The sequence below is a fragment of the Rutidosis leptorrhynchoides genome, chromosome 3, assembly GCF_046630445.1.
Source record: "Rutidosis leptorrhynchoides isolate AG116_Rl617_1_P2 chromosome 3, CSIRO_AGI_Rlap_v1, whole genome shotgun sequence".
Classification (NCBI taxonomy): Eukaryota; Viridiplantae; Streptophyta; class Magnoliopsida; order Asterales; family Asteraceae; genus Rutidosis; species Rutidosis leptorrhynchoides.
The window spans coordinates 492,903,020-492,916,696 of record NC_092335.1 but is presented as its reverse complement, the minus strand read 5'-3'; the positions used below and the strand labels follow the sequence as shown (position 1 = coordinate 492,916,696).

Below are 13,677 nucleotides of genomic sequence, written 5' to 3'. Positions count from 1 at the left end.
AACCATAGAATGTAGTTTCAATTACTTGTGTCTATTTCGTCAAACATTTATAAAAGCGCATGTATTCTCAGTCCAAAAATATAAAGGGTAAAAAGGCAAATGAAACTCACCATACTGTATTTCGTAGTAAAAATACATATAACGTCATTGAACAAGTGCAAGGTTGGCCTCGGATTCACGAACCTACATTAATTATATATATTTATGTGTTGGTCAATATTTGTCTAACAAATTAGGTCAAGTCATAGTGTACCACAATCCTAATGCTCGAGACTAATATGCAAAAGTCAATAAAAGTAAATTTGACTCAAAATAATTTCCAAAAATCTATACATGATTAATATATAGTTTAAATATCGTCATTTTATATTTTTAAATATTTTTAAAAGATTTATTAGAGTAAATAATATAATTTATTTATTAATAAATAAAATTTTATATTAAATTTATATAATAAAATATACTTTTATATATATTAAGTAATAAAATTTATAGGGTTCATTTAATATCATAAAGATAATATGATAGGTATTATTAAAGTTAGTTATTACACGTAGTAAAATATGTTTGTATCACATATTTATTTGATAAAATAATATCTATAATGATAGTAAGTAAAAGTTGTATTATTTTGTAATAATAATTATTATTATAAAAATATCAATATTTATAATTACTAAGATGACATTATGATAAAACGATAATTCTAATTATGATAACTTTAATATTTACGATAATTTTATCTAAATCAATATCTTATAATATTTTAATTTCATCATGATACTCTTACTCATTATTTCCTAATCGTTTCGTTTAATAGCTTTTAATCGTATTTTATATCGTGTTCATAATAATGATAATAATAGTAATCAAAATAATTAGGTGTTACAAATATTTGTTTTAATTACACTAATATTAATAATGATAGTTACTATAACATTATTAACGATAATACTAATAATTATCTTAATGATAATATAGTAATAATAATAATAACAATAACAATAACCATTTTTAAATAATGATATATATATTAATAATGATAATAATAATAATAATACTAATAATAATACTAATAGTAATAATAATAATTGGATAATAATAATAATACTAATTATAACTTTAACGATAATAACGATAGTAATAATAAAAAAAATTAACAATTTTTAATGATAAATCCCTTTTATTGATAAAGATAATAATAATGATAATAATAAGATAAAACTAGAACGACGATAAAAACGACAATAATAATAATAATCATTTTTAATAAAAATATCGAAAATTCAATTGATTATAACTTCTAATCCGTTCATCGAAACCATTCGATATCTAAAGGAAAAGTTCTTAATTTTTTGCTAGCTTTCCAAGGACATGCATATCTTATACCTTATCTCAACCGCAAGTGTAACTAATTCAAGATTCAACCTAACCTGTCTAAGGGCAATATCAAAAGTACAAGCATGCATAATCTTAAATACTCGAGTACTAGTCAGGGATACACTATTAGTATGTAAAAGTTAAATTATGAGTACTCACGTATCAATATTGAGATTCAATATTGCAGGAAAGGTACGTAGACGCAACGGAAATGATAAACACTATATTGACCTTACGAGCATACCCATGAACCATACTCAATCACCTCCATAGCTATAACCCATAATTTCCTTAATCCTATCCTACTCGAAAAACAATTTCGAAATCACTCGGACAGCACTCCGTCGTAATATTTTATGTATACTAATAATATCTTGAAATAATACAGAGTAAATATATATATGTAAATCGATTGAGAGAGTTTAGAGAAAAAGATTTTTAAGTTTCTATGAAATAATAAAACCTATTGAATTCTATTTATAATAGATTTTTGAATTATTAAAGTGAATTATTAAAGTATGAATTATTAAAGTGAATTATTAAAGTATGAATTATTAAAGTGAATTATTAAAGTATGAATTATTAAAGTGAATTATTAAAGTATGAATTATTAAAGTGAATTATTAAAGTTAAAGTAAAGTAAAAATAAAGTAAAGGTAAAGTTTAAATATAGTAAAAGTATAAAACTATGTACGTATAATACGCGTATAAATATATATAATATTAATTTAAATCGTTATATATATTTAATAAAATAAAATATAAATATCGTTATCTTTATCATACTAGTTAAGTAATGAGTTGTCAAAAGTGGTTCTAGATATTTATAAAAGTTATATACGTTTTAATAATAAAGTTCTTTTTAAACTGAAAACGTTTTTGTACGTTTGAAACTAAATAGATCAATCGAGTCTTTATGAGATTCAATCTTCCACTATCCTTTGTCTAGTTCTCAATGATTGACAATTTGTTCTTATTTATAAATCACTTTACCATTTTCCGAATATTGTTAAAATGGAAAGATTTCTCAAATCAACGTGGGCCTTTCAACAGAGACTTGTAATCATAATTCAATATATCTGATAATTCAATCATTTGATCTTATCTTCTAATTCCATTGATAAACATGTTGAAACAGATACAATCATATAAAGTATTTAATCTAATATTTTGTTTACGTTTCAAGTTATAATATATATACACATATACATATATAATCATATTCGTTTAATGGTTCGTGAATCGTTGGAACTTGGTCGAGGTTGAATGAATGTATGAACATAGTTTAAAATTCTTGAAATTTAACTTAACAAATATTGCTTATCGTGTCGGAAACATATAAAGATTAAAGTTTAAATTTGGTTGGAAATTTCCGGTGTCGGAAACATATAAAGATTAAAGTTTAAATTTGGTTGAAAATTTCCGGGTTGTCACACATGTCATATTTCAAAAGACGTTGCATTCGAGTCGTTGAGTTTATCAAGATTATTATTAAGTCAATTATAGTTGGATATATTATGAAATGGTATGCATGCCGTCAACTTTCGATGAAATGAAAGTTTATCTTTTAAAAACGAATGCAATGTTTGTAAAATGTATCATATAGAGGTCAAATACCTCGCGATGTAACCAAATGTAATGTATTCGTCCTGATGGATTAGGACGGGTCATTAGATCTAAGGCTCCAGCGATTAAACTAAAAAAGAATTATTTTTAAAGTGGCACTCCTTCCTTGCTTCTTACCTCGTAGTGCGAGACTCTTTTGACCTGACTCACGTCTTTTTCCAAACAAGGTTATTAAAATTAAAACTTCAAACTTCGTTCGAAATAGTCAAGTACAATTGATGCAGCCAATAAAGAGAAGTCCAACCAGCAGCCGTCAACTCCTAACTATAATGCCTATAGGAAAAAATCTTCATAAGGTCAAGGAGGAAAAGCTTCCCCGCGTCAAGTATATAGGCCAACGGACAAGACAATCCAATCATCTTTTGAGAATACATATAGTTTCCCTATCCCACTGAAAAAAAAAAAAAAAGACAACAACAATCTAGCTCCTCGTACGACTTCTCTCAGTAAATACTATTCTCTTGGTTAGGTAGTAAGTAGATAGACGGATTAGTACTTTTACACAGGGATAGCCTTGCTTGTCGCGAAAGAAGAATGAGAACTGATAAAGTTTCTTGAGGTTTTTCGCTTCAATAGCAGAAGCAAATAAGTCAAATCAATGCAGCTTTCGTACTTAACATAAAGATCCTATCCTCTTGCAGCTGGAGCTCTTGATGGCACGTTCAAGCGAGTTCGTGAATGAATGAAATCAGTTGAAGGAGCGGCCAAGGGCGAAATCTTTGATTGCGTTATGCTATGGTTGGCTTTTTTCCTTGCCTAAAACAACTATCTTCTCTTCGCGAACGGTTAAGAATCCTCACTGTATGCGCGTTATCTCTTGTTTATTCTTCTAGTTTTTGCTTCTAATGCTTATGAAAAATTGGGTGATACTCCGTTTCTTCTTAGGTTGTTTGTAAGTGTAGCTCGTGGTTCACGGGTGAGGTTACCTGATTGGATGTGATGTCTAAGCTTATTTTTTCTAATTGTTGCTCTCATGTCTGGAGAAATGTTCTCTCATGTTAGTACTATTTTGGGCAACTCTCATTGGGTGGTAGGTGCTTGTAACACCAACTTTAGCATGCCTAAATGGAGTGCTGGTGCTTTGTCTGTGCAAAATGTGGATCTTAATACTTCTTTTAGTTATTCAATATGCTGATTTTTTTACATTAGTTCCGCCTAGCTTATTCACAGAGACTCGATCTATTTTGTATGTCTCAAGAACTTATACTTCATTCATAAAGGCCTCGATCTTTCTTAGGGGTCAAAAAACTTGAATAAAAACTCTCACTCAGGCATTATCAACCTCTTAGGAGCCCTTCTAACTCCCCTAACAGTAGACAAAGATTACTCGACCATAATGAAGATCATAGCACAAGGAAGCCCCCTTTTCTCCCGTCATAATGAAGATATTTTTTTCCTGGATAAACGCATAAACTCTTTTTTGCGAATGTAAGGTCATATAAAAAGCATAATGTATTATAGATTTGGATCAATAAGAGTATTAATATTACTATTAATATTTAATATATATTAATATTAATATTTTACATAGAATATATTAATATTAATAATTGATAATTAATATTATATTAATATACGGAGTAATTATTACGAAGTATATTTTAAAATTTAATTTATTATATATAATAATTAATAATAATAATAATAATAATAATAATAATAATAATAATAATAATAATAATAATATGATAGGTTTTGCTATTGCTAAAGGTGTGGGGGCCCAGATTGTCTCTAGGCTTTCCACTAAATTTTTGTAAGTTTTAAAACTTTTAAGTTTATTATAATAATAATAATAATAATAATAATAATAATAATAATAATAATAATAATAATAATAATAATAATAATAATCCATAGTAATATAATAATAATATAATAATAATAATAATAACAATAATTAATTATTAATTATTACTATCTCCGTCTCATTCCAATAGGCCATTATTCTATTTTGGGCTGTTCCATTCTGATAGTCCACTTCCATAAATAGAAATAAAAGAAGATATTTCATTGGTGGATCTGGAGAGAGAAGATATTTCATTGGTGGAGAAATGAAGTTAGTGAGATTTCCTAAAACTGCGTGTTTTTTGTCTGTGGACTATTGGAATGAGACGGAGGGAGTAATATTTAATATTAATTAATATTAATTATTAATATTAATATTAATATTAATATTAATATTAATAATACCGTACAAAATAAAACAAATTAGCTTGTACTAAATCTCAGTCGTCACTTACACGTTCCAATCTCAAATCATCAATTGATACCGTTGTACTGGATTCACCACCACCACCACCACCACCACCACCACCACCACCACCACACATCACCTTTTACCGATGATCAGCTTCGTCTTTTAGATCCTCTGTTTGCTTCCGATCAAGGTATCTATTCAGATCTATCAATATATGCGTATTTTTTTCAAAATTACTTACTGTCATGTAGATTAATTCTATTTAGCTAACTTGTGTAACTATTTTAGGTAGATATACTGATTTAAGCTTGTCAGTTGTTGTACTAAAGATATGATGATTTAATAATTGTGAAATCGTTACATGTGAATAAGAGCTGCTACGGTATATTAGTATTACTGTTTGAATCTGAGTGTTGATATTCAATTTTTGTCAATGATCTGCTGCGCTTGAGTAGTTGTGTGAAAATTAGCCTATTAAGAGCTTCATTAACCCTAGAAAGTTAGGGCTGGATACTAATCAATGTAAGCTAAACAGAGTGTTGCAAGTTAAGTACTGTAGTGTTTATGATGAAATAGTAAATAGCTGGATCGTTACTTGTTGAATTTGTGTTATCAGTTAAGGATATCAGCTGGATTGTTATTGTTTATATGCAAAATGCAATGTTGTTATGTATTTGTTGTTACATTTAGATCTAGCAGTGTGGTAATTGGTTTAGGGATGTTCATCGGTTTAGTTTTCGGTTTGTTCGGTTTAATCGGTTTGGTTTGTTCGGTTTTTGAACTTCTAAAAGCAAAATCAAAAACCGAACCGAAAACCGAATTTGAATTCGGTTCGGTTTCGGCTTGGTTTTGACTGAATGTGTATCTTCTTGTTAGTGTTATATTTTAAACCAACATTTATCAACTTGTGTTAATTAAGCTCTTATTAGTGATTCTCTTTTCCAACTACCATTGAGATCTATCGAATATCAATCAAAAAGTTTGACAACACTGATAATGCCTTTAATTGTAGGTTTTTACATATATCAATATAATGGCACTACCGAAACACTCTAAGGTTGATGGCAGAAAATCAACAAACAGTTACTGCTCTACAGTCACATTGGTGGCTTTTGTGGCCCTCTGCTTGGTTGGTGTATGGATGATGACTTCGTCTTCTGTTGTTCCTCTTCAAAATTTAGACACTAAGAACGTGAATCCAGTTAAGACCGTTATAACTAAGAATTATGATACCGGTGATAACAGTGAAGAGACTGAAACTTCTGCTAACAGCAACTCAAAAGAGTTTGAGGATAATAATGGGGATTTACCAGAGGATGCAACAAAAGGAGATAGCATTACAAGTCCACAACAAGACAAAAACAGCCCCGGTGACAATTCTAAAGAGGATCAAGGTCATGAAACGGCATCAGATAATGACAAGGAGATAAACCAAGAAGAGAGATTTACTAAAACTTCAGATGAAAGTGAACAAAAAGGTGAACAAGAAAACTCTGAAGAAGGTAAGGAATCTAAAGATGGAGATAACTCACCATCAGAAAAGCAAGAAAAAGGAAGCAAAGAGGCAAAGATTGATTCTTCCTCAACTGAGGTATTACCTTCTGGGGCCCAGTCAGAGATTTTGAGCGAAACAACTGTTCAAAATGGATCATTTACAACTCAGGCAACAGAGTCAATTAATGAAAAGGCAGGGCACAATTCACCAGAACATGAGAATAATAATAACAATAATAATATTTACCACTGGAAACTTTGTAACGTTACTGCGGGGCCAGATTTCATTCCATGCCTTGATAACTTGCAAGCAATTAAGAGCCTTCGATCGACTAAGCATTATGAACATAGGGAAAGGCACTGTCCAGAAAACCCTCCTACTTGCCTTGTTCCCGTGCCTGAAGGATACAAGCACCCAATAGAGTGGCCTACTAGCAGGGAAAAGGTACAATAGTTTCTTGCAAGTATATTCACCGATTTATGCTATTGGGTCCCACATATCCTTTGTTCAAGAATTATACATGATTGTATGTATCAACATATATCTACTATATCTACCCTATATAGTATTAGAAGTTCAGCTGATTATTAGGTGTTTCATGTATGACAATTGACAAATGTGATGTTTTTTTGTTGCAGATATGGTACCATAACGTTCCTCACACTAAGCTGGCAGAACTTAAGGGACACCAAAATTGGGTGAAAGTTTCTGGTGAATTCCTTACATTCCCTGGCGGTGGAACTCAGTTTAAGCATGGTGCTCTCCATTACATTGATTTCATACAAGAAGTAATAATTCTACTATCTTCATGACATTTTATTCTATTTGCAATGGTTTATTACTTTCTCTATAGTATCATCAAAATGGCTTAATACGTTGGGATCTTGATTTTCATGACACTAATAGAATTATATTTGCATGAGATTTGACCAAATGGAATATGTGAATATGTCGAGATTGACTATCTTGTCCATTATACACACAAGTAGGGGTGTGCACCATTTGGTTTCAAACCCGAATATCGAATCGAATCCAAACCAAAACAAACCAAATCGAATTTTTTAAACGGTTTTCGGATCGATCGAAACCGAATTCGTAATTCGGTTTTTGGTTTGGTTTATGGTTTTGAAAATTTTAAATTTGGTTAACCGAAAACCGAATTAAAAACCGAATTCAAATTAATAGCATATTAAAACATTTTTATAATTATAATATCTATATATTTATATCATATTTGATGTATTATTACATTTTTATTAAACAATAAACATATTATATACCCTGCATCAAGGTTGCAAAATTCGCTATTCGGAGATTAATCGATCGGGACTTTGAAAAGATTAATCGAAAATTCGGAGATTAATCGGGGATTAATCGAATTGTACTGTATACATTTAAATTTTAAATTTTAAAAATTATATGTGTAAATGTAGAAAAAAAACCATAAATATAAAAATAAACTTTAACATAATTGTCTAAAATTGTTCATTTTGCTCCAAAACTATAAAGTTTTAGTTTAAATTCATGTTAAAATGTTAACCATTTTTGAATTTGGCCGATTTTGGTTACCAAATTCGGTTTTGACCTATCAATTGACGTTGACCATTTAATTAAACGGATTTTTGAAAATCGGAACGGATTACTCTTAAAAATGACTAATCGGAGATTAATCGGCGAGTAATCGGGGTTTTTACAACACTGCCCTGCATACTTAAATTAATTCCACAACCGTTATTCTTAATTTATATGTAAGTTTATGCTAGTTAGGATTTTTATTTTTAGTGATTTTCGGTTTTAACCGAAACCAAACCGAAATCAAATTCGGTTTTCGGTTCGGTTTTGGTTATGGTTTTGATATTTAAATTTGGTTTCGGTTTGGATTTCGGTTTTGATTTTATAAGTTTCAAAACCGAAAAAAACGAACTGAATAAACCGGAAAACCAAAAACCGAACCGATGAACACCCCTACACAAAAGTAAAAGCATCTGCATCTCACAAAATTTCCCTTCTCACTTTCATGCATGCTCATAGTTATGCTAATATGTAAGCTGATATTGTAAGCTTGTTTTATTACAATCATATTAGATTTATTTAACTTTATTTATTGAGCGCCGGAAGTAATATAGTAAAAATGTTGAATTTGAGATACATAGCACAGAGTAGGGGTGAGTATGGGCCAGTAAAGAGAAAAGTTAACCATAACCGACATGTTGGTTAATGAGAAATCAAATCCATTGATTTTCGGTTAACCCCCTATCGGTTAATTGGTTACTTGGGCGGTTATGGGCCGGTTAACTCCCTACCGGTTAATCAAAATAGGTAGAATTCAAGAACTAGTCTTTAAGAGAAAGAGAGACACATCTTAATTTTTTTATGAACAATATCTCGTGCCTTCATATATCTTTTTTTAAATTGCATTGGATAATAAACTTATGTGTATTTATTTATATGTAAATAAAAGGAAAAAGGAGTCGTATGCTTATGATCAACTGATCCAATCAAACCAGTGGTTCATCAATTGCTTGAATATATAAATAATATCTGGAAGCACTTAACACCAATGTTGAAGTGATCATAACAACTCCAAACATTTTGATGTGCTTATAATTCACTCATATGTTAAAGGACAAATAACATAGCAGCCACACCAAATGAAATATAATTATCAAATAACTCTAATAAGAGAGTTAAAAATTAAAGTGTAATTAAAGATATAAAGAGTAATAAATATATGATTGGTTGGCAGTTAGTTTCAGTTAATATGGGTTGGTTTTGGTTGGTTAACTTTAACCGAGCCAAATTACCCGGTTAATAACTGAATTGCCGGTTATCTCTTTGGGTCGGTTGATTCGGCTAGCGATTAATTTGGTTGGTTTTGCTCATCCCTGGCCAGAGTGTTTGAATGACACCTGTTCTTTGAAACATCAGCGTAGTTACAAAAATGATCCTAAAGTATACCCCTACTTTCATAAGAGTTTATTAATCTGTTCTTCTAGAACTTATATAAATATATAAATATTCTGTAATTTTCAATTATTATTACAGAATGTGCCTGATATTGCTTGGGGGAAACGGTCACGTGTAGTATTAGATGTTGGATGTGGGGTCGCTAGCTTTGGAGGATATCTGTTTGATAGAGATGTTTTGACTATGTCACTTGCTCCAAAAGATGAACATGAAGCTCAGACCCAGTTTGCACTTGAAAGGGGAATACCCGCCCTATCTGCTGTTATGGGAACACAAAGACTACCATTTCCTGCTAGAGTCTTTGATATTGTGCACTGTGCACGTTGTAGAGTTCCATGGCATATTGAAGGTATTACTTTTTATTTTTCTATCTTTTCGTTGGGGAATTTACTAGCATAAATCATCCCACACAAGGCACACATATTGGCCAAGCAAAAAATGATACGTAAAAAGCCTTTATTGTTTGGAGGTGGCAAAATGAGCGGATGGGTTGGGTTGATGTGGAACTTTGGATAGCTTTCATCTAGTTAGATATGATTTCTTAGTAGCTATATGAATTTGGCCTCTAGGAGGGTTTTATGCTTTTGAATGCACTTTGGACAACTTTCATCTCGTTAGACATGTTTTCATTGTAACTGATTTTTTTTATTATATTTACCCAGATGAGTGGATTCAAGGTTCTAGAAGTTGGGGACTAGTCGGTGGGGACCTTGGAGGGCCTAGTCGGTCGAGTCAGAGACTTGTTGGGCGCTGACCAATGTTGACTTTTAAACATAAATATATTAAATACACACACATACATTACCATTACATTACATATTTCAAACATAAATACAGGGTACAAGGTTTTAACATAAAACTTATTAAAAAAAATTTCCTACCTCAGACCGACTGGTCCCCATTTCAGACCGACGCAGTCCCAACTTTTGACTGTTGACCTACTTTTTCAGCGTTTTTCTTCGTTATGGTTCGGGCTAATCACCAAGCTGACTAGTCAGCTGACACGGCCGTTTTTTGCAATCATAAGTAGATGACTTATTGGTGATCAAACATAACCCTGACTGACTTGTACAATGACTTCAGATTGTCTTCCTGTATTTTTGCACGTATATTGTTTTCTTCCAAACATGTTTTCAGTTTGTTGTTATGATCTTTAGGTGGTAAACTTCTGTTAGAGCTCAACCGGCTATTACGACCTGGTGGCTACTTTGTTTGGTCTGCTACTCCTGTCTATCGGAAAGGTCTGGAAGATGTTGGAATTTGGGATGGTATGTTTTGTCGTGGCAACTATATTATATATATTTTTTAAATTTGTTGCTTGCAGAACCCAGTAAATAATTCTTATTTACAATTTATCGCAGCAATGACAAAGTTAATAGAGTCAATGTGCTGGGAAGTCAAGTCCGTTAGTAAGGATAAAATAAATGAAGTGGGCGTAGCTGTATATCAGAAGCCTATGTCTAATGAATGCTATGAGGGAAGGCAACAAAATGAGCCTCCACTTTGCAATGAATCTGATGATCCAAATGCTGCCTGGTACTGTTCTTTATTAAATATCATTTTTTTAAACATATAATTACTTCTAAACTAAATCCTCTTGTTTTACTTGTTTGACCCATTAGATATTAATCTTAACCTAATTGGCTAAATGGGTAACATCGACTCCACTAATTATTTAAACTATCAAGAAAGCTGCTGCGTATGCATCTATGTTTCGAGTTATTTATTCAATTCTATATCAGTAATATTGTGTCTTTGATGTTCTTAGGAAAGTACCTCTACAGACATGCATGCACAAGGTCCCGGTTTCCGCAGAGGTACGCGGGTCCAAATGGCCTGAACAATGGCCATCAAGAGCTGAAAAACCACCTTACTGGTTGCTGACGTCACAAACTGGCGTTTATGGAAAACCAGCACCCGAGGATTTCTCTGCAGATTTTGAACACTGGAAACGTGTGGTTAACAAGTCGTATTTGAATGGCTTAGGCATTGACTGGTCAACTGTGAGAAATGTCATGGACATGAGAGCTATATATGGAGGGTAAGAAGACCCTTTCTTTTTCTCTTTTTTATTTTATTTTTATTACATAAATGTCCATTAATTAAGGTTAAAATGTCTGTCAATATCTTAAATAATCACCAAACCAGAATTTCCAGAACACTCAAATGTCCAATTATCTAATAACTATAAGTCCATAACTGTAAATAGCATAAGTAGTTATAAAAAATCGTCTAAATTCGTACTGTTTATTTTCTGATTTTGATAATTCATATATGATTATATGAAATCACTATAAGAAGTTCAGAAAACACATCCAAACTGGACTGACATCAAATGATAGTTTGTTTTCTTTTTCTGAGCTTCTGTTAATTTGTTACATTGCAGATTTGCAGCAGCAATAAGAGACATGAATATTTGGGTGATGAATGTGGTATCGGTTGATGCTCCTGATACATTACCCATAATATATGAGCGAGGCCTATTCGGGATGTACCATGACTGGTGTGAATCATTTAGCACTTACCCAAGATCTTACGATCTTCTTCACGCTGACCATTTATTCTCGAAGATAAAACGAAAGTGAGCATTTCTATTCATTATTTTCATGCATGAATGTGTATGTTATAATCTTTGTTCTCATTACCTTGCAAAAAGTATGGGCGGATCAGGCGGGTTTGGTAACGGGTTTGCTAAATAGGGAGCGGGTCAAATGGTAGATAATCACTCAAACTCTTTGCTAAGTGCACAATACCTTTTAGATTGTGTTCTTGAGTATTTAGATTATAAATGTAATTATATTGATTACGTGATCATCATCATAGCTTGCGTTATTTGAAAAAAAGACTCACTATTTTGATAAATCCACTCATATCATGCAATAACTACTTGTACCATGTGCATAAATAGTTGTACATGATGAGTGATCTATCAAAATAATGAGTGGAAATATCATCATCTTTGAGAAAACTAATTATCAAAAGATGAATTTAATTTGTACTGTATGACCCGTTTCAACCCAAACCCATCCCACCGGGCCTGTCTACGTCTTGATAAAATATAATCCTAATCAACTCGGTCTTGAGTAACTCATAAATTCTGAATTTTGATATATTGTCAAATCTTTACAGATGTAATATGACGGCTTTGGTTGCGGAGGCTGATAGGATATTGAGACCAGAAGGGAAACTTATTATTCGAGACACATTAGACATCATAAACGAAGTAGAGAACATGGTGCGATCCATGAATTGGGAGGTGCGGTTAACTTACTCAAAAGACAAAGAAGGATTGCTCTGTGTGCAAAAAACTATGTGGCGACCAACCGAGATAGAAACAGTCCCTTACGCCATTGCTTAAAAAGGTCATTTTACGGATAATTACTTTCCTTTGTTTCGTGTATCATAGTATTATATGCAGTTAGTTTCTGCTCTTATGTACGAGGTTGAATTGTTTTTAAATAGAGGGGTAGGGCATGGTTTGATTGTAGGGCATGTTATATTATGGTTTTGATAGTTAAGAGGGGTTCGTGTCATAATTAAACATGCAATGAGTATCTTTTTGTTGGAATTTTGTTCCGTCTAATTTGGGTTTATAGTCTTGAGACTTGAAAGTAATATGGTTAGATTAGATGTTGGTGTGAAATTTTGCGTTTTAAGACGCTCTCCCATCAACCACCACACAATAAAAGCATGTTTGGGAATACAATGTGAGAACCAAACCACCCTAAACCAATTTACAGTAGGAGACTGGGGGAGAATTGTATCGCATACTTGCGATACAGAACACTTATAAAGAGTACCATCCACGCTCTTCCAAGCCAACTGATCATCATTAGAATTAAGTATTGGCATTCCCATAGTCTGCAAGGAAGGGTATTTGTGATTCCAGTTACTGGGCCAATTAGCATCATTCATCCCAATAACATCACATAAAGTAGTCCGCTTGTTGAACCCAGCTTGCTCGATATCTTGTAAAGAAATAATATCCACCAGGGGAGTCCAAGTTGCTCCA

The 13,677-nt window shown here is 31.9% G+C and overlaps 1 protein-coding gene across 1 annotated transcript; it reads left to right on the top strand.

Moving 5' to 3' along the window:
• The first annotated feature begins 5,302 nt into the window (after positions 1 to 5,302).
• Positions 5,303 to 13,241, top strand: LOC139898205 (probable methyltransferase PMT26). The gene is made up of 9 exons (XM_071880932.1): positions 5,303 to 5,393; positions 6,216 to 7,142; positions 7,337 to 7,486; positions 9,744 to 10,014; positions 10,823 to 10,933; positions 11,027 to 11,201; positions 11,434 to 11,706; positions 12,052 to 12,246; positions 12,795 to 13,241. Exons 2-9 carry the CDS (start codon positions 6,237 to 6,239, stop codon positions 13,021 to 13,023), a joined length of 2,310 nt encoding a protein of 769 aa, XP_071737033.1. The 5' UTR covers positions 5,303 to 5,393; positions 6,216 to 6,236; the 3' UTR covers positions 13,024 to 13,241.
• The last annotated feature ends 436 nt before the right edge of the window (positions 13,242 to 13,677 follow it).